The sequence below is a fragment of the Acomys minous genome, assembly GCF_964271855.1.
Source record: "Acomys minous genome assembly, chromosome: 6".
In the NCBI taxonomy this organism is placed as follows: Eukaryota; Metazoa; Chordata; class Mammalia; order Rodentia; family Muridae; genus Acomys; species Acomys minous.
In genome coordinates, this window is record NC_140487.1 from 5,355,999 (window position 1) to 5,378,679 (window position 22,681).

At 39.6% G+C, this 22,681-nt stretch overlaps 1 protein-coding gene across 23 annotated transcripts in view; it reads left to right on the forward strand.

The window, feature by feature from the left end:
* CADPS2 (calcium dependent secretion activator 2) overlaps nt 1-22,681 on the forward strand; it is a 506,252-nt gene that overhangs the window by 122,462 nt on the left and 361,109 nt on the right. For all 23 annotated transcript variants that reach the window (XM_084784337.1, XM_084784356.1, XM_084784338.1 and 20 more), the window contains exon 2: nt 9,267-9,380. In XM_084784337.1, coding sequence (XP_084640463.1) covers nt 9,267-9,380 — 114 coding nt within the window. The remainder of the gene's footprint in view (nt 1-9,266; nt 9,381-22,681) is intronic.

The following is a 22,681-nucleotide window of genomic DNA, read 5'->3' on the forward strand; positions in this document are numbered from 1 at the left end:
CTTAAAGCAGAATGCTAAAGCCAACTTTTTTTTTTCTTCTGTGAACCAGATTTTAGTCCGCTACGCAGTTTGAATAATAAGTGAAAGCATGTAGCTCTTTAGAACACAGTCTTGGGGAGTATACCCTCTGGTTCAGTCTGCACCTGTGGAGTAAAGAACGTAAGAATCTAAACGGTGTTTGACGGTCACGTCCAGCAAGAGTCTTAACTTCCTGGACGTTAATTTGATTGTTTATAAAAATACACTATAGTAGTTTTAGAGCAATGAATGAAACCTACTGCTTAAGGGTATAAAGTGTCACTTACACAAAATGAAAAGTTCTATAGATTTTATTTTTAGCTTGACAACTATAATTATTAATAATACCATATTAAATATGTGAAATCTGTTATACAACTGCATCTTAAGTATTCTCATCGCACACACTCTTACACATGCATGCACACCACACAGGATTACTAGGATGCAGTGAGTATGTTAATTAGCTTAATTATAGCAACTAATTTAAAGTGTATAAATAAACCTGTCCAGAAAAGGTCAAATGATGTCAAAGCATTGTATCATATAAACCTCAGTAGAAAGTTGTTTATTTCTATTTATATGACTGTCAAATGAGTAAATATATTTTTAATCTGTTTAATTTAATTCCATAAGGTGAAAAAGGAAGAAAAACATAGGCATTTGGGGGTATGTTGTCAGTGCACCCTAGTAGGGAAATTTGTGAAATCCTTGGACTTTACACTGTAATTTCATTTTTCACCTGCCTCCCACATACACACCAAAGACAGCACCATAATGGAGCATGCTTTTTCTGAGGTTTGCACTCTGACAATGTGGGTGAAAGTCATTCGCTCTGAAGCTGAGTTAGCTTTGCCCAGGGCCCATTTATCTATAATGCGGTAGGATTTGTGATTCTGTACTCATTAGTTAGTATAGCTTTTATTATAAGATATGTTAAATTGCTATTGTACATTTGGGGCGTTTTAATCTCCCTCTCAATAATAGCATTTCAATTTGTCTTGCCAAAATAATGTTATTTTCAGTCTACCTCAGGCACTTATATTTAGATATTCACTGTTTATTGGGCTCATTGAATGATCACTTTTTATTACAAAAATTATGAAAAATATTTTATCGTAGAAAACATCACAGGAAATATTAGGCTAGCTGGGAACTGTGGTATTTTACCCCCGGTTCTATACTTCCTGAGGTAAGTTTTTTTTTTAATTGGTTAGGATTAACTACCACTTGCTACCTATTACCAGTAAAGCAAAGATAAAAGTTGTCAGTATGTGGTGGTCAAGCCCTCCTTAACAGAAGTTGGGAGGTAAGCGTCTAGAATGGCGTTGCTGTTCCGCATGATGTGGTGGCCACCTTTGCGGATCCTGCTGTTTCACTGTCTTCATAGTCAGTGTAGTAGCTTCCGGTGCCATATCGAGTGTCAGCCAGCAGAGAATGAGGAAAGAAAGTGTTCACTGCATCAATACTATGCAGCTCCCTGGAGGCTGCACATCTCTCTGCTTAGGCCTCCTTGGCCACGTAATAAACCTAGCATTTGTAGGTCTCTGGTGCATATAGTCACTGTCCCAAGGACAGGTTGGTTATCCCTGTTTTGAAAGGCTTGAGATCAGAAATGTTTCAACTTGTGCAGTTTCCTCCTGATTTTTGCAATATCACATGGAGTTCACGGTTAAACATTCTCGGTCTAGAAACTATGAAGACTAGTACAACCCAAAGCCTAAGCTTAGCTTGCATCTGGCCCGGCCAGAGCCTCTCAGGCACTACTCTTGCTGTGCCCTTTGGTGGGCTTTTTGCTTTAGAGTGTGGAACGTATTGCATATTTTGTTGTGAACTACTGGTACATAAGAATTTATTTTTCCCTTCTACGTTTGCACCTTTACTATGCCCGATGAGCAGTGTGTCTTTGTGCATTTGCATGAACATCAGTGCCTGCACTAGAGAATCTTATCCCTAGCAAACTCTTTGTCTCCAGTCCCGAAGATACCCTACCCCTAGGCATCTGCTGCTTTGCTGTGGGATCTGCCCCACCTTTGTTTTCTTGATGCCTTGTAGCTGCTGCTGTGTGTGGTAAGCCTGGTGACAGGAACTGCAGGTTGAGGCAGGATTCACACAGGAGTGGTCACTGGCCTCTTTGTTGTATATTGGTTGGTTTGTTGTCCAGAAGAATTCTGGCATATGTCTTCAGTTAATCCATGAGTTAGAATGAAAAGTATAGAATCTAAGTTGAATGTGAAAAAAAAAATCCAAGATATACAGAATGTCTTGTTTGTTTGTTTGTTTTTTGAGACAGGGTTTCTCTGTGTAGCCTTAGCTGTCCCGCACTTGCTTTGTAGACCAGGATGGCCTCAAACTCACAGGGATCTGCCTGCGTCTGCCTCCCAAGTGCTGAGATTAAAGGTATGGGACACAATGCGTGGCTTTATAGAGAATATCTTTAAACTTTGTACTTTAATTTTTCCCATTGCAGTTATTACTTTAGGTATACAATTATCACAGCCAGTCTGGATCTATAAAACTTAGCCTTTACTGTCAATATTTGAAGTATTTTCACAAGCTTGGTGTCTTGAATATATTTATATATTTTAAAGGATATGTGTGTTCTATTAATTTATTTTTATGTAAAAGTTTGTTCTAAATCCCCAGTACATAATTTGTTTGTTATCTTTTTATTTATATTTGAAGAAATGTTTTATTTGTTCGTGGTGAAAGCAGAAGCCTGAAGATAAAATATGGTTAAAATTAAAACACAATTGAAGAATAAATCAACTGACCCCCAAAATATTGCTTGATATTAGCATAAATGGGATACAGTGGGAATAATGGAAGACTCAGAATTCTTAATCTTGAGTTAGTGAGTAGATTACACTACTCCAACAAAGACTGTGAATAACGCCTTAGTACACCAAGGGATGTAGCAAATTAACAGAGCTTTGCAGTCATGGTGTAATGGAATCAGAAGTTAAAAAAAAAACTTAATCATCTGTGACAGTGAACTAAATGAATTTAGAAAGATGAAAAAGGGCTTAATGAAGAGCATGGAAAAAGGTTCTAAAAGTTTTTGTTGACAATAAGTGTGATGTGAGTCAGTTGATGTGACTGCTCAGAGTTAATTGTCTTTTAGGTTGAATTAATAGACATGGAGTGCTCACAGTGTGGGAAGCTACCCTCCCGCTCCTTGCTGTGTTGGCCACTCTGTCCTAGGAGAATTATGCACACTCCACCAGTGCACATTAAGAGAGGACGTTGCTGTTGTAATATGCCTCACGTGCTTCAATTTACAGCTTTCCAGGAATTTTTATGTTCTTAGTTTCATTTAGCACGTTTACTTTATGGAAAACTATATACAAGAGTGCCCAGGGCACTGGAGAGACCTGGGGCTCTCATTCTAGGGAAGAGAAGACTCCTAAGCCAGTGCTCGTGCAGACTCTTAAGCTGCTGTGTTGAAGAAACTAACTTCTCGTCTCTTTTGCTCTAGAAAGCACAGAACTGGGAGTGGGTTGTGCTGCAGAGTCACAGGGTGGATGTTTAATGATTTCTAACTGTCCAAAATGTGAATAGGCTTCCCTGCAGCAATGGAGATCCTTCCTCCAATCAACCAGTCAATCCCTCTCCCTCCCTCCCTCCCTCCCTCCCTCCCTCCTTCCCTCCCTCCCTCCCTCCTTCCCTCCTTCCCTCCCTCCCTCCTTCCCTTCCTCGCTCTCTCTCTCTGTGTGTTTCTGTCTCTGTCTCTGTGTCTGTTTGTCTGTCTGTCTGTGTTCACACACAGTGGGTTCAAATGAATAAGGAGAGGTCACTTGTGAGAGATTAATTCATTGATGCAGGTGTAATGTTGCATGCCTATAATCAAAGCACCTGGAAGACAGAGGCAGAAAATCTGGAGTTCAAGACCAGCATGCGCTACATACTGAGTTTGAGGCTAGCCTAGGTCATACAGCCTGGAACATATGAGACCACTTCAAAATCAGACGACAACATTAAGCAGCAGTGAATTAGAGATGAATGTGTTGTTGATAACAATGTGAGTAGATGATTTACTGTGGTTTGTATTTCATTCTTTTGTCCTAAGTTTCTTTGAAATCCTCATTCTTGAAATGTTATGATGGTGATAATGATGATGATGATAGTAATAATAAGTAATATAGGCATGTCTGCATTTTCCTCCTGAAAAGATAAAGTCAGTTGGCTTGTGTCCAGTGTTCATGTTGTATAGGCTTAAACTGCTTGTGATTGATTGATCATAATTGTCCTGACTCTAAAACTTGGCAGAATTGCTAGTATAGTGTGCCTTTAGTTTTATGTCAACTAGGCACAGGTAGAGTCACTTTGGAAGAAGGAGGAAATGTCCCCACCACATCGGCCTGTGGTGCATTGTCTTGACTGATAACTGATATGGAAGTTCCCAGCTCACCGTGGGGCAGCCTGTGGGTTGGTGGTCCTGGGCACTACAAGGAAGAAGGCCGAGGAAGCCATGAGAACAGTCTAGGAAGCAGTGCTCCTCTGTGGTCTTTGCTTGAGTTCCTGCCTCCAGGTTCCTGCTCTGCTTGAGTTCCTGCCCCAGCTTCCCTGCCCCATGATGTAATGATGTAATGAGAGTCATAACCTGAAATAAACCCCGTGTCCTGCCCAGGTTGCTTTGATCATCGTGTTTTATCACAGTGATATAAACCCTAAGACTTACAGTCTATTTTAGGTCTATATTAGTAAATTTTTAAAAACTTGTTCACTTTATATCACGATTTTAGCTCCCTCCCTTGTCACCTGCTGATCCCCCCCTCCCTCTCTACTTATGCTGTCCCCCCCTCCTCTAGTCCTCAGAAAGGGGGGCACTCCTCCCCTATCGTCTGTCCTCAGCCTATTAAGTGTCATCTGTACCACCTGTGACCTATTCCTCTGTGAGCTGGAAAAGCCACATGTGGGGTCAGAGTCTACGTCAGAAGCAGTCCCTACTCCACATATTGTGGAACCCACAAGGAGACTATCTTCTGCATCTTAGTAGAGGGTCTAGGTCCAATCATACATGGTCCATGGTTGGTGCATCAGTCTCTGTATTGTAAGTGTGCTTATCCTGTACTCTGTCGCTAATATCTGCTTATGAGTAGGTATATACTATGTGTGTCTCTCTGTGTCTGGTTGACCTCAGTCAGGATGATCTTTTCTAGTTCCATCCATTTGTCTGCAAATTTCAAAATTTCTTTGTTTTTAATAGCTGAGTAGTATTCCATTGTGTAAATGTACCAGGGTTTCTTTATCCATTCTTCAGTTAAGGCACATCTAGGTTGTTTCCAGATTCTGCTTTATTATGAATAAAGGTGCTATGAACATAGTTAAGCAAATGTCCTTGTTATATGGTGGAGCATCTTTTGAGTATGCTTAAAGTCCTAGTTAGAGCAATAAGACAACTAAAGGAGATCAAAGGGATACAAATTGGAAAGGATGAAATAAAATTAACATTATTCGCAGATGATATGATGGTATACATAAGTGACCTCAAGAATTCTACCTACAGCTGATAAACACCTTTAGCAAAGTGGCTGGATACAAAATTAAAAAAAATCAGTAGCCTCCTTTATACAAAAGACAAACAGGCTGAGAAAGAAATTAGAGAAATAACACCCTTCACAATAGCCACAGAAACAAACCAAACCAAACCAAACCAAACAAACAAACAAACAAACAAAAACCCATAAAGTATCTAGCTGTAACTCTAACCAAACAAATGAAAGACCTGTATGGAAAAAAAAAAAAGCTTCAAGTCTCTGAAGAAAGAAATTGAAGACGATCAGGAGATGGAAAGATCCCATGCTCATGGATCAGTAGGATTAACATAGTAAAAATGGCCATCTTATATTAGTAAATTTTGAATTAATATTAGTGTGTGTAACCTTAAATAGCCAAATTAATAAAGCACTGTAAGCTGAAAAGCCCCTGTGCCTTATTTTCGACTTGTGCAATTTCTAGCACTGTCCTCTTACTTAGTTTTTCTCAGCATACACAGGCACATTCTCTCCTCACACTCAGTCTCGTTCTCATTTTTCCCGCTTTCGGCATCAATCAAACCCTACTTTAGATACTATTCTAGGTTACTTTTCCCCAAGATGTTTGGAAGGTTCCCCACGTCAGAACACAGACGTGTAATTAATATTGTACCCCATTTGAATATGATATATCTTAGTTTGCCTCCTTATAATACATCATTTCTATTTTTATTAACTTATAATGAAGTAAATGCTTCTACATGTGTCTTAAACATTTCAATATTGTTAACCACCAAGTGTAATTATTGGTACCAAGGACATATGCATTAATTACTGAATTGCCTACTGGTTTTGTGGTATCAGTTTCTGTGCTTCCAACACTTCAAATAGAGTACTGGGTACTTTTACAAGGGATTATTTATTTTTCTTCGTTTGAGGGTCACTGCCTTGAAATGCCTTTTATTCATTTTCTAATTCATTTCTAATAAACTAATAGCTCATTTGTCATTACTTATATCAGTTTCTAGGAAGTCTCCATGTGGTTAGATATTAGCTTTTTTAGGATATGAATTGCTACTAACAATTTTCTGATTAGACTTTTCATATTTTCCTAGGACATTTTTTTTTCCAGCAAAATTCGTTCTGACGTTAAGGTCTTTGTCTTGCGCTTCAGCTGCGGTACAGTACACAGGTCTACTGTGGTGGAGTTGCTGGGATTTTCTAGCAGGAGCATACTGTCCTGCCTGTAATTTTTTCTGTTTTTACACTGGCATCTAAGCATCTGGGATTGGGACGACTGTAATTTCAGATGCTGCTATCTGGTCTTGTCTTTGTTGGGTAGGTGTTTTGCTCCTTGGCTTCAGTTGCCTTCTTGGTTCTTAGGGCAGTGTGGTGGCTCTGTGTTGTCTGGTAGGAAGTTCTGGGGTCCTGCTGGGTTTGGCCACTGGGATTTCCAGATAAAATGTGTTCCTGAGTATTGGGCCTGACGTTTAGGAATGGGGATGGACTAGAAGGTGGGAGGGGGCCCATGGGTGGGAGGAAGGCAGGATACTCCACCAATGTCGGCTTAGTCCCCTGGGATGGGGGCAGAGGTGAACGGGAGGCCACAGCAGCTGGTGGCCTGCACAGCTAGGGATGGGACTGGGGTTTGCCTAGGAGAAGAGGAGGGAGAGTGAGGGCCTAGTTTGACCTGCCACACTGGCCCCCTGGCTTCCCTGTCAGGTTGGCTGAAGCTGGGGAAAACAGGGAGGAAGTGAGTAGGGAGGAAGCCTGGAGGGTGAGATCTCCTGAACCCCTGGAAATGGGAGGGGGTGCTAGTTGGGATGAGGGATGAGCACAGGAGGGGGCTGCTACAGAGATGGAGAGAAGGCTGGGAGATTAGAGTTAGAGGGCAGCAGGGGCTGTGAAGTGCCATAGAGTTTGACTACCCACTTCCCTGGCCCGAGTGCCCTCCAGGTTCCCAGGGAATGGGTGCTGGGAACGGAGCTCAGGGCCTCTGCAAGGACAGTGTAAGCTCTTAAGTGATGAGCACCCTTTTAACCGACCAAGTTTGTTCCTAAGGTGATTTATTAATTTTTATTTTTTAAAAAATTATTTTATTTATGTTAGTATCATCATCATCATCATCACCACCACCATCACGTGTGTGATCCTATATGCATGCATGTATGTGTGCATGCATGTACATGTGTCTGTATGTGTGTGGTGGAGATCAAGAGGAAAATTTTTGGGAGTTGCTTCTTTGCTGCTTTCCTTCTCCTGGGTATAGACATCAAGTGATCAGGCTTGGGAGTAAACACCATAATGGCTGAGCTTTTTTGCCAGCCTAACTTGGTTTGGGTTTTAGTTTAATTTGATTTTGTTTGCTTTTGCTTTGGCTATTTCACTCACTTTGTAGACCAGGCTGGCCTCCAACTCACAGAGAACTGTAACTTTTGATTTTTTGATAGGCTATTTTTGATATTGAGTGTGAAACCTATTTTCCAGAACCTTCTTGGCTTCCCAATATGCACAGCATCCTTACACTAATGGCACATTTGTTAAAATGGATGAACCGACTTTGACATGGCATTACCCTCCAGAGTCCCTAGCTTATAATAGGCCTCCCTGTTAATAGTACACGTTCTGTAGGTTTGGGTCATTTTATAATGGGATGCATCTGACATTATAGTGTCAGTTCCCCAAGAGTCCTTTGTGCCTTGCAGATTTGTCCATCACTCCCTGGATCGCCCCAGACAACTGCTGACCGTAGTGTGTCCACAGACTAGCCTTGTTCGGGAGTCGTACTGCAGTAGGAGTGGTGTAGTCTTTTTGAGATTGGCTTCTCTCACTTAATAAAATGCATCGTTTCCTGCATACCTCTCCGTGGTTCGGGAGCTAATCTCTCTTTAGTGCTGAGTAGTGCTGCCTTATCTGGATGTACCATACTTTACCTTCCACTCACCTGCTGAGGGGCATCATGAAATGGGAAGCGCGGCTGTGTAGGTATAAGTTGGGACATATGTTTTCAACTCTGAGTAAACACTAAAACTGGGATTTCTGGATTATGTGGTAAAAGTCTGTTTCCTGCTATTTAAAACGTACTGGTTGGTAAATTATCTCCACCACATTTCTTTATCACTGATAGCAAATGTGATCAATGTCCTGTTGCTGTTCCCTGGCCCCACTATGACTTGGGCTCTGTCAGTGTTCTGGATCTGGTCCGTTTTAGTCTGTACCACGTAGCCTCTACTTGTTACTTTGGTTTGCATTTCTATAGTAGCCCTACGTGGAGTATAGTGTCACATGCTTATGTGGTATTTTTGTTGGATCTTTGGTGAGATGATTGTGAAGGTCATTGGCCTGTCTTTAAATTCGGTTGTTTGTTTATTATTGTTAAAATTTTAGTGTTCTTTGCACATATTGGATAGTAGCTCCATATCAACTGTGTCATTGACTGTGTGTTTTCTCCCATTATATAGCTCATCTTGTTGTTCTAATGGCATACTGTCTTATTTGCTCTTGTATAAAAAAAAATCACCAAATACAAGCCAAATTTCTTTCTTAGATTAGGACATTCATAGTTTTGGGGGAAATGCTCATAAGTACAAACAATAAGATTTTTCACTTTTATTTTTCTTTACTGCAAAGCTAATTCAGTGTCAAGTCAAGTCTACATACAGCAAATGTAACTTTCAATGAGTCTATGAGCCAGCTGATTTGCCCATGTATTTATTTGTTTGTTTATCTATTTATTTACTTATTTTCTTTCTTTCTTTCTTTTCCTTGTAGCTTAACAAACAGCAGCTGCAGGTACTGAAAGAACGATTCCAGGCCTTCCTCAGTGGGGAGACGCAGATCGTGGCAGACGAAGCCTTTTGCAATGCAGTGCGCAGTTACTATGAGGTGAGTTTCCAGAGCTTGCTTTCAGGAACTGTGGTGCTTTCTCCGACCATCTCACTGGGGAGGCAGGAGACTGTGAGCGTCTGACTTTCTCCGAAGGATTTTCACTTCTCTTTTGCAATTTAAAAAACTCTTAATTCCACAGCCTGGTTTTGGGAGATAAATAAAATTGGAAATTATTCACATTGTTTGGGAAGTAAAGTGTTTAGAATCGTCTTCTGGCAGTGACTGATATGGCTGAGTCTAACTATCTTCTGGTTCACACTCATAAATGATCCTGTTTAATCAGGATTTCAGTAGTAAATTATGATCTTATGCCAGTTTGCTCTCTGAGCTTTATCATAAATAAGGGCACTAATTAATTTCAAGAGAATGCATTTTCTTTTCTTATTGAATGAATAATACCCCAGTCCCATCTTGTGGTTACTTCTGACTTTATCTTATGACTCAAATGTGAATTCTCTGTATCTCTGATGAGTGGTTTTTCACATGTTATTGTTAGTTTGTTTTGGTAATTGCCAAAAGGTGCTAAGTTGGAGAGTTCACTTATGCCCTGAGCATCTCAGAGTCATTCGGGGAATCTGCTCCTTTCACTCTGCAAATATTTTAAATGTTTCATATGAAGAAATGGCACATATGTCTTAGGCTAGTGCAGGATTGAAAGCGTGGAGACATAATATTCTGAACTCCCCCAAGGGAGGGAGTATTGTTGTGTACAAAACAAAATGTCTAGATGCTTGGTTTTGTGACTTATGGACAAATGTTACTTACGATACCACTGCACAAGTATAATACAGTGAACCAAAGGAACACATGGCTTACCAAGTGTACTTGACATAGATCTCAGGGCTATAGAGGGTATACTGTCTAACGAAAATAGGGCTTGTATCTTACCTAGAAAGTCAGAGTGTTGCATTATGAAATCTTGCCCTGAATCTTAAAAGATGATCATACATGTACATATATGCACGCAGTAGCAATTAGTGAGGGAAAAAGGCTATAAATTTGAAGGAGAGCTGTCTACTACAAAAGTATCTTTAAAAAAAAAAAAAGAAAATAAGTCAATGAGCTCATTTTGGGTTTTGATAGATATACCATGGCACAATAAAAGAAAAAGAGTAATTGAAAAATGGTGGATAAGTGGATCTTTATAAATTCTTCATAAATCTTAAATTATTCCAGAATATGTAGTGGTTTTCTTTTCTAAATGATTCCAAGATTTATTATAAAACCTACAATGATCAAGGCAGTGGGTGCTAGTAAAATGCAAATAGACTAAGGAGACGTAATAGAGCACCTGGAAACACACTACTATGATAAAATCGCCTTTGATCAAAGAGCAACTACAACACAGTGGAAGTAATAGTAATTCAAAGAATATGTCATTGAGCAACTGCAGACCACATGCAAGAAGTTAATCTGTACTTGGAATTTGTCCCTTCACAAATTGGGTCACAGAGTTAAATTTCACACTGTCAGCTCCTAGAAGAAGCAGAAAGTGTGTGTGTGTGTGTGTGTGTGTGTGTGTGTGTGTGTGTGTGTGTGTGTGTGTATTACACACACGTGCAACTTTGAGTCAGTCCTTGACTCCATCCCTGAAAAAAGAAACCAATTGATGGAACTTAAAAAAAAACATTTTTTTCTTTTAAAAAAACATTTGGCTCATTCTGTGCCAAATGAACAGAAATGCACACCACAGACTTTGGTGAAATACTTGCGGAAGACATGCCTAATAAAGGACTAGTATCCAACTATGGGAAGAACCCTTAAGAAATGACCAATAATGAAACAGATTAAAACGTTGATAAAAAATATGACACTACACTTGGGGATCAAAATAAGTATAAAGGATATAAATTATTTTCAGAGGATTGCAAATTAAAGCAATAATGAAATAGCACTGTTCAAATGGCCATGATGCAAAACTGATATCATCAAAGGCTGGTGTGAAGGTAGAGCCACAGGAAGAGTCTCTCTTGTTTTAAACTGATAGTACTGGTTTTCTTAGTGTGAGATTTTTATACATGCATATAATGTATATTTATCAATCCACTTCCCATTTCTTCTCCAATTCTTCCTTTATCTCTCTCAATACTTTCCTCTCCCAACTTTATGTGCTCTTTAAAAAAAAGAAAAGAAAATCAGTGAATCTACTTAATGCTGCCTATGCTGCCCCTGGAGGCAGCTTTCAGAAGGAAGCGGACTCCTCCTCCTCCAGCCCTCATCTGTTGTCAGTAACTTTCAGGTTTAGGTGGATTTCATGATCCCTCCCCGGCCCGTACTGGGGTTTGCTTAATTTTTCTTGTACATGCCTTGTGCATATGATTGTGAGTTCATGTATGCAACAACATCATCATGTCTAGCAAATACCGTATTTTGCAGGCATTTACTACCTCCAGCTCTTAGAATCTTTCATCTCTTCCGTGGTGATTTCTAAGCTTTTGAGGTCAAGAGATGTGGTATATGTGTCACATTTAGAGCTAAACACTCTCTAGCCTTCTGTTCTCTGAATGTTGACCAGTTGTAGAGATCCTTATTAATCACCGTCTACTACAAAAAGAAGCCTATCAATGAGAGATAGGAAAGACTAAATATTGGGTATAAAATGACAACTTAGAAGTTTATTATTTATTGTGTTCATTTAGCATAGATGTTTTTAAATAAGCACAATAAAGAGAAAGTATAGTTCGGTAAAATGTGTACATTTTAAAGCTGTGCTGATAAAATTAATAACTGTAGAGGAGACCGCACCCTTTGTATTTTACCTGAGAATTGTACTTTCTCCTGCGCACAGTACATCAGGAGACATGGACAAAACCAAGGATTTGACATGTTGACTATGTATTCTCTTGTTTATTTATTAAAACTCGAGACGCTTAGTCTGATAACAGGTGCTGCTTGTGTTGTATGTGATCACCAAAGTAAAACTAGAGTAAAGATCAGAAATGACGTGAGAAAGATTCTCCTGTGGCCTTCAGAAATGCCATTTTATTGAACGACAAAAGGGTCTTTTCCAGGTTGTTAGTCTACACAGCAAACAGTAATATGCATGTTGTGTATGCAGATATTTACTCTGCCCGTATCTCACATTTGATACCTGGATTTTTAGAAGGAACTCTCACATATGTTTCTCTCTCTCCATGTTATTTGATGAAAACATGTCCTTATGGTATGTTCATTTTTTAAAGGTAAATAATTTTATCCAAACAGATTCATACTAAAATTAAATACTTTTTGGAATTTATTTGTGATGTTCTCATGCCTATATAGGTGTATCTTTGCATATGCATGTATTGGATTCACTATTTACAGTAAATGTGATTTAGTATGTTACATAAATACATATGCTACACAGACAATGATGGTTTCTCACAATTAGATAGTTTTTTATCATATTCTAGTATATCTTAAATACTATAAAATAAAAAAGATAATGAAGAAAATAAATTATAGAATTTCATTAAATTTCATCACAAATTTTCAGAGGAAAAAAAAGAAATGACCGAACATGTTAACTGCCTAATAGTTCAGAAGGCTGTAGGAAAGAACAAGAGCAGGAAGAGAAGAAAATCAATGTCAAGTAGCCTACCAGATGGCTGGGTACAAGGTGGTGGTGGCTATAACCTAGATAAGTTAATGCTTTTTAATTACTGAAGAGATTGTTCTAAGTGTGTCTTGTGTTCTTTAAGCATCTCACTGTTTAGATAGAAGCCATTGAGTGAACAGTAATTTATAAGTACATTTTCTGGCCATATTATTTATGTTTTGGTTTGTTTGTTTGTTTTAAGACGATTGTGTTCGTGGTGATTTTTCATTTAAGATGGTGCAGATGGGTAGACATAGGTTTGCTGCAATTCGTTGCTTTCCAAGGTGCTCCTGCCATTAGATAACTGCTTCTGTTTCATGGGATGCTGGCGGGTTTCATCATTTAGAGCAATGACAGTGTGATTCATAAATGGTATCTGGAAAAGTTGATGGCCTTTCCTGGAAAAATTCTAAAGGATGATGGGTAGTTGCCACCTCCATATTTGTATTGTAATAGTGACTTCAGGCTCTGCCTCTGTTTAAGTGGGTGATGGAACCTTCCCTTTTTCTTCCTCGGGAGTTTCATTTGCAACTTTTAACAAAGGTGTGTAGGTTTGTTACTCTACTTATTCTCTTCTTTTTCTAAAGATTCGGTGGGAATTATGTATTGAATTGCATTCTTTTTAAACATATTTTATTAACTAATTCATATTACATCTAAATTGTTATCCCATCCCTTGTATCCTCCCATTCCTCTCTCCCTCCCATTTTCCCCTTACTCCTCTCCCCTATGACTGTTCCTGAGGGGGACCTCCTCCCCCTGTGTATGCTCATAGGGTATCAAATCTCTTCTTGGTAGCCTGCTATCCTTCCTCTGAGTGCCACCAGGTCTCCCCATCCAGGGGACATGGTCAAATATGCGTGGATGCTCTCAGTGCATTCTTTTTTTTTAATTGCCATAGAAATATTGAGATTTGAATGAGAAATGACACCCATTATTCGGCCCGATGGTAATATTTGGGGAAGTCATGGAGCCATGAAAAGGTGGAGAAAGTTATGGAAGAGGACTTTTAATTTTGTAGCTTTGCCCATTTCCATTAGTTTTCTATGCTTCCTGCATGTGGATGTAGCGACATGATCTCTCAGCTTCCAATTTAGGATACCTTCCTCATCATTATGGATACCAAAATAAACTTTTTCCCCCAAAAGTTATTTTTGGTTATGGTATTTATCATAGCAACAAAAAGTAACCGATACAAAGTATTATCATAAACATCATCACAAATATGATCACTACTACTAGCCATTCAGTGTTTATATTTATATAGGGAGGAAAATGAGAATTCCTAAAATAAATTTAAAACTAAGTTTAAGGTCTTTTAATATGAAACTTACAAATATTCCCATCTCCAAAAGTTTAGCTCTGATTTTTTCTCATTTTATATGCAACATGCACTCAAAAGGATCTTAGATTTCTGCTTAGGCATGTCTTTAAGAACACCTTTTAAAGTATTGGAAGTAAACCTTATATTATAATTGAATCGTTTTTTAAAGATTTATTTATTTATTTATTTATTTATTTATTTATTTATTATGTATACAGTGTCTGCCTGCAGGTACACCTGCAGGCCAGAAGGGGGCATCAGATCACTTTACAGATGGTTGTGAACCACCAACCTTTGGAAGAGCAGACAACACTCTTAATCTCTGAGCCATCTCTCCAGCCCAATAATTGAGTTATATGGGTACAGTACAGCATATTAGAGCATATATATATATATATATATATATATATATATATATATATATATATATATATATATAGTAGGTGTGCAGGCTGTTTAGGGCAAATAAGTTATACTCGTTAATTGTTAGTTGATCAAAGCATGGTCATATCAATTACTAGTCTATTTACAATACAAGAATATACATCTCAGGTTCAACAGATAGATATGATTCTATAGAAAGATAAGGTAAAATAGTTAGATTAGGTCTTTAAAAACCTCAGAGACATACAGAATATGGCATTAAAAGATGTTTTTATTATTTTAAAGATTTATTGATAATAAGACACGTTAACTCCTGGCAACAGCCAGCCTACTTCAAAGAGGATGATAAGCATCAAAGAACCTCCTTAGAGATGGTTTCAAATGTGGCAAACCATCCACTGAGCAAAATGTCCTCCTTTTGGCCACTGACAGTACTATGCCTGAAAAGGGCAAGCTTGTATGCAGGCAGAGTCAACGGCCAAACCCTGTCAAGACAGTGTAAGCAAGTCTTCAATAGTTCCTGCCTCACAAATATGCCTGTCAGATATATTGGGCCAGAAACCTAAAGATGATGCTCCAATGTTATAGAGTTTTGGGTGCCTGTTCAGGTAGCAAACTGTCTCTGTCATCTTCTCATTTGGAAAGTTACTAACCTGCACTCCCAGTATACTCAAGTAATCAAATTTATACCTTCTCAAGTCTCTGATGGGGTTGAAGACCAGATAGTTTAGTTTTACAATTAAGCTTATTTGTTTAGAGGTTAAGATGTTTTTAGGTCTAGATAGATGTTTTAAATTGATAATGATGAGATATGATAGATATTGATTTACATTCAGAATTTTAGACACAAAAAGAAAGAAAAGATGTTTTATTCACGACTGCCAAATACAAATAGCCAAAACACCAAGAATGTAACACTTATGTAATTCCTGATTTTGTCATGATTCTTCTTGCTGTATACTTTATCGTATATATGTGTAATAATATAAATGTATATGCAAAATACTTAATAAAAACAAAAATAAAATAAAATCACAAAAAAGAACTTTTAAAAAAAGAAGTAGTAAATGTTTGTTAGATAATTGTCCTAGGAAGTTTTATGTTAACACCATACAAACTAGAATTACCTGAAAGGAGAGGCACTCAGTTGAGAAAATGCCTCTGTAAAGTCCAGCTATAGGCAAGTTCTGTAGGCCATTATCTTAGTTAGTGATGGACTGAGGAGGGCCCAGCACATTGTGGGTGGTGCTGTCCCTGGGCTGGTGGTTCTGGGCTCTACAAGAAAGCCGGCTGAGAGACCCATGGGGAGAAAACCAGAAAGCAGCTCCCCTCCATGGCCTCTGCATCAGCTCCTGCCTGCAGGTGTCTGCCCTCATTGATTTTTCTGTCCTTTCTTCCTTCAGTGATGGACTACGTCTCAGGTGAATATTATACTCCATTGGTTTCCTTTGGATTCTATTTTCTTGTTCACAAGTCACTGATGACAATAGTTTTTCTTCTGTCCTCCCTTAGACCTCTTAACTCCAGCATCCACCTCTATCGGGTTGGTAGATGTGTAGAAGTTAGGTTCTATCTGGGCACGCGTGGCTGTAACTCGGGTCATTGTCATGGGTGTGTTGCTCCACCTGCAGCGGGAAGAAGACGACCTCAAAAGCACTTGCAGCCGTCTAGGACTCTGGACACTGAGTGCTGTTTCTTTGCAATTATCCATTTCCTTGTGTGGAATGGTCCTGCATCTCTAAAACGTGAAGAACAAAACAGGGCTCTGACTCAATTCTGTACCTCCAGAGTAGATGCCCAAGTCCTGATACTTGTCTCCTTACACACACACACTCGTCTTAGTTCAGGTCACAGGGGACTTGACCTCAGCAGCTGGCTCTTTCTAATGACACAGAATATAGAATCCATTTCTTCTGCACCGCTTCTGCCTTCATCACTGTTGATGAATGAGAGCTGGGAGCTTTAGGAGGCTTTTTAGTTTTGCTTATGCGATTTCATTACCTTTTTCAGACTTAGTATATAACACATGTTCCTTAGTGTTTCTTATGCAAGCTAGAGGGAGGATGGCTAAAAGGTAACATTTAAATGTTTTAATGGAAATTTTGTCATTTTACTGAAATAGAAAGATTTGCTTTTCATATTCTACAAAGTGTTTGACCTGTCAAAATCTCTTTTTGAACTTTGAAATAATGCCATGGAAGAGGCATTCGCAGAGAATTGATGATCGCTAAGTAAACCAAGATTGGCAGCCGGTGGCAGGAGGTATTAAAAAAAAAAAAAAGGTCAATACACTGCTAGATGAATTCCATAGTCAGTGATGAGAAGTGAGGTTTCAGATTTGCATGGAGTTCTGCAGATCACATTGTATTTGTTATTTTTGACATTAGCTGTTCAAATTGACAACATATTTTCATATAGCTAAGGGTGGCATTTGAAGTTAAGCATTCTGCAAGATTCTGGAAAATCTGCTTTTCTGTCTGAGGTTCATACTGCTATTTAGAGAGTCTAGGTTGATGTTGCCTGTCAGTGCCCATGTAAAATTACTTGCCTTCTTCATGACATCTGCTTTTTTCATGTAGACCTAGTGACGTACCTATGAAAGAATAATACTTGACAATAATTGAGAAAACCAGAATTGATCTCCAAGCAATTTTAGAACAAACTGGGCTTATGAATTTCCCATGTCCGTCTAGCAGATTTGTGACCGACAGCAGGAGTAAACCTCCATCTAATTAATTTCTTTCTTTCTGCATTTTTATAGTGTGGGAGTGGGCTGTTCAACCCTCCATTTAGTCCCCAGTATAGACACTAAAGGCAACTAGCAGTCAAGAGCGGAAGCACAAGTAGACAGCTTCAGAGGAGCGTTCCCTAGTTCCCACATCCAGTTCCAGCCTGGGGTGAGCACACTGGCACATTTAAGATGCTTATTTTTATATGAGGTTATAGTTCTCATTTTTCATGTGAGGTCAAATGTTTTTCAGTGGACCGAAATGAAGATTTTTTTTGTGCTCATGCGTAACTGTGATTATTTCAAGAGTGTTGATAGCCACCAGATTCTCAGATCCTCTTAGTTATCAACTCAATTCAGAGCCCTAGAAGCTCTGTCATTTTTCAGAGACCGCCTGAGCCAGGGCCCTGCTGTAGGTTTCGGGAGAGTCACAGGTGTCATTGGATGAGGATCCCCCTCCGTTCTTCTGTAAATGCACTTAACTTTGTGTGTTCCCGACAGAAGTTTCTTCTTTAACATCTAAGCTTAGCTGTCGTCCACATTCTACCATCATTGTACTAGGTGAGTAGTTTCTGCCTAAATTTAGAGTTAATATTTCCAAGGTTTGAGTCCCAAGAGCAAATAACCCCATTTCCTTGATCCCCGAAGTATCATGAAGTTTATATTTGCTCAGGTGTTACTCCTGGGTCGGTTCAATAATCTCCACTATTTATCTTCCGCAGCATTTATTCAGTAGTGAATCAAGTCACTAGACTTTTGTTTTAAAAGCATTTTTTGCTTTAGTTTCATTAGTGAAATCTTTGTTTGTTTGTTTTTTAAATGAATAATTTACTTTAATCTTCCTTCCAAGACACATTTTCTACTTCTACTGACAAATATCAATTTAGTTTGATAGAAATCATGAATACCCCAGTTAGCAATCATAAGGAGCACTGGTCTCCCCCTGATCTATTTAAATCTTTTCTATTCCTTAGTCATAAAACTAGAGACAGAATACTTGTGAGAAGGAGAAATAGCTAAGATATTCATTGATCATCTGTCACTCAGTGCATAATTGATTTCACTGTAGGATTTAATTACTTTTATAGATTATCATGAGAAGTTAGCCAAAAGTGTGTTTTTGATATGACACAAACATAAAACATATTAATGGCACAATCCATTCACTTTAAACTTTGTTTGGGTTAAATATGTAACTGTATCCATTAGTTGCCTGTGGTTATTTGTGTGGGGCTGAGGCCTTATGGACTTTTCCTTTGTTTGTTTTACCATGTGTATTGTCCTTTTCTTCAGGGAGAAGCACAACAGTTGGTTGTCCATCATCAAATGGCCAGCCCTGAAAACATACATGCAAGTAACCTTATACAGACTAAGCAGGCTATGTTTAGGAATATATATAATGTGTATACATATACATCTATGCATATAACAACAACTAATGAAGAAAGAGCCCTTGAATTTGAAAGAAATCAAGGAGCGGGTATATGTGAAAATTCAGAGGAAGGAAGGAAAAGAAATGATGTAATTTTATTGTAATCACTAACTATAAAAGAAGAAAGAGTGAATTTTACAAGAATGAGTCTCACAAGAACACTAGGCTAAGAGCCACACATAGACAGGGAGCATCTGGTGCAGACCCATGGAGGCCCTGTGCTTGCTGTTCATTCTCTGTGAGCCATGTGAGCCCTGCTGAGGTGATTCAGTGGACCATGGTCTCCCGGCGTCCAGCATCCCCTCTGACTCTTACAGCCTTTCCTTTCCCTGTTCCGTGGGTTCCCCATCATGGAAGGGTGGGACCCGATAGAGTCCTCCAGTTTAGACTCTGCGTAGTGTCTGGGTGTTCGTCTCTGCACCTGTTCCCATCAGCTCTGGACAAATCTTGATGATGACTAGACTGAGTATAGCAGAATATCATTAGGAATCTTTTCTTTCCTTCCTTCCTTCCTTCCTTCCTTCCTTCCTTCCTTCCTTCCTTCCTGGTTCTACTCTATGTCTCTGGGCTCTCTGGGCTCTGGTCCATGGCCTTTTAGACAGTATAGAACATGGGCTCCCTTGTGTGGCATGTTAAACCAAACATTGGCTGACCACTCCCGTAAGTTCTGTGCCACTACAGCCCCAACACATCTTATAGGCAGGGCAGATTGTAGGTGGAGGTTTTATGGCTGGATCAATGCCAGGATTCTCTTTCCATAGCCTGCAGAGGAACTTTCTAGCACCAAAGAGACTAGAATGTAGGTAAGAAGACTCCATGCCCGCACCAGCTTGATCTATGTGCTGTGTAGATACTGACTTTGGCAATGCCACCGCACTCTGCCCCCCGCCCCCACCCTCCGCCCCGCTGTCAGAGAGCGACCTTCTATTCTAGCATCAGCCTGGGTTGTTTAGGGTTCTCCACAAGTTTCCTTCAGCCAACAAGTCAAAGGAATGTAGCCCAGTCCTATTACTAGGGGACCCACATGGAGAGTGAGCTGCCCATCAGCCACATCTGAGCAGGGGCCTAGGTTCTCTCTATGCAAGGTCCTTAGTTGGTACATCAGTCTCCCTAGGCCCCTATGGGCCCAAATTTGTTGCCTCTGTTGGTCTTCTTGTTGGAGTTTCTGTTCCCTTCAAATCTTTGTGCTAGCTCCCTCCACCCCCAACCTGTCCAGATCTGCCCACCTTGATGGTCTCTTTTTTGAGCTCCTGACCCCTCCAGGTCTTTCCATATCCCCACTCTTCCGTACAACTCTCTGCACTGGGTGCAGAGGACATGTATGTTGGGCTAATGTCCACTTATAAGTGAGTATATACCATGCATGTCTTTCTGGTCTGGGTTACCTCACTCAGGATGATCTTTTCTAGTTCCATCCATTTGCCTGTAAATTTCAAGGTTTCCTTGTTTTTCATAGCTGACTACTATTCCATTGTGTAAATGTACCACCAAAAAAATCAGTAGCCCTCCTATATACAAATGATAAGCAGACTAAGAAAGAAATTGAGGAAACAATACCCTTCGCTTCATAAGAATGACTAATCCCTAAAAAGGTCAGTGGCTTCTGTGACCACATAACCCCTCACTAGACCTCTTCTCTGGAAGGGCCACCAACATTCCCACAGTAGCTGGGCTTGCTACACATGCTTGAGTCTTTGGGGGTAATAACATTCAAGATATAGGCAAAATGCAGCTTCTGGACGGAAAGAGAAAGGAAGACGTTCACCCTGAGTGCTAATTTTGCCAGATTCTGCAGGAATGAAAAAGGGTCCCTTCTTTATATTTACTTTTATCTAACGCTGCTGGTCACATCTAGAGCCTATTGGTTTCTAGGAGACAACCAACCTTGCCCAGTGCTCAGAGATGCATCCACAGTGCCTGGCTCTTTGCCACTTAGAAGTCACAGTGTTCCTCAGCTCTACCGAGAATTTTCCACCCATAGTATGAGGTTGTGGTTGCTGGTGACTGCCTGTGGTCAGCCAGTCCTGAAGAGCCAGTCAAGCTGTCTCCCTCTCTTTGCCATGTTCGCTTTCTCCTTCTAGCCTGTGTCTGACCCACTTTTCTCCCCCTGCCTATTTTCCTCACCCTCCCTATTTCCTTCCCCCAGTTTTCTTTTCCTGTAACATTTTCTATGACAAAGAAACTTCTGTCCACATAAACTACGATAGGCAATAATGAAATAGAAGTTTTTCAGTGGTGAAGATACAATGGCTAAATTGTATAATGAGGATTGCATGAATTACATGTAGAACATTTATACCTGAGTGAACTCTACATGTGTAGACTTGTAGAATAAAGGGTAGGAGATGGACAGATGGCTCCGCACTTCATTTGCTGCCCTTGCAAAGGACAACTGTTTGGTTCTCGGCAACTTACTTGTAGGGTAACACAGCCGCTTGTAGCTCCAGCTGCAGGGAACCCAAAGGCCTTCAAGCACCCACAGTCATACATACATACATACATACATACATACATACATACATACATACATACGTACAGAGAGAGAGAGAGAGAGAGAGAGAGAGAGAGAGAGAGAGAGAGAAAGAGAGAGAGAGGAAGAGAGACAAACAGACAGACAGACAGAGGAGGGAACCATCATAAGCATGTATTGGGCTGGACGCATAGCTCAGTGGTAGAGTACATGACAAGAAGAAAAAGGCCCTGCATTCAGTTGCTAGTGTGGGGGAGGGGAGGGGAGGGGAAGACCTAACAAGAGCATCACAGTAGTGAATATAGGGTATTTTTGCTGCTGCGCTGGGATGATCAGTACTTCAGTGTGCTTTGCCCAGTAACTTCACTACATAAAGGAAATACATTTTTCCCTCTACAAGATACTATCTTAATTTAAGATAGATTTCAGTTGTTGAGTCTTGTACAAGATTTTCTACACTGCAGAGTTCTTTGCTTTCTCCATAGTGAAGCAGTTCACTTTCACTGTTACTTTTGTCTGTGGAAGTTGATTATTTCCTTTCCAATTCCACGATGACAGTGAGGAGCAATCTAAGCAACATCATTCATAAGGTGTCTGTAGTCAACACTCGTTTAGATTAAAAGATTTTGCTGCTTTTGTTTAATGCCAGTGTGTCCTGGATTTCCTGTGAAAGCTTTGCATGGTTTTATCCCTTTATTCTATTTGTTTTGCACCTTGAGAATTATTTATGGTCTGTTTATGTGTTCGTACCCTCAATTTACACATTTTTGAAGTTGCCAGACAACTCAGGCTTTGCTACTAAATATCTGTCACCTTTCCCTGCTAAGTATGAACAAACTGAGAGGAGAAGGTAACTTCCTAATTGGGTTTTGACAAGTCTATTTGAACAATTAATGCAAAATTATAAAAAGTGATAGATACTGTCAGATATGCTGAAAATATTTTATAGGAGTGGATTTAACCTGTTTGAAAGTATGAAGGTACGAGGTACATACATTAACAAGTTCCATCCTTGCTCCACAAGTCTTTGCTTTACCATTGCAGTTGTTAAAAAGCCCTGTTAAGGTGACACATTTTTGTGAGATGATACAAAACGGAAATGATACATATAAATACTATAGAGATTTTATTGCGTTCTAGTGGATTTCGTCATAGTACATTGTCAATGGAGACCAAATTCTATCTAATTTCCTTTAGGTATGTTTTTCTTGTAGATACATCTATTTTCTTTTCTGGCCTTTCTCTTTTCCTCTATTGCTCCCACGGAGCACTGTCCTGGAACAGCTAATAGCTTTGGTCCTGCGACTTTCCGAGAGTCCCTCCTCTAGTGCGTTCCCTGGGCGCGTGCAGATGGGTAGAGAACCGATCTGTTGTCTTTTC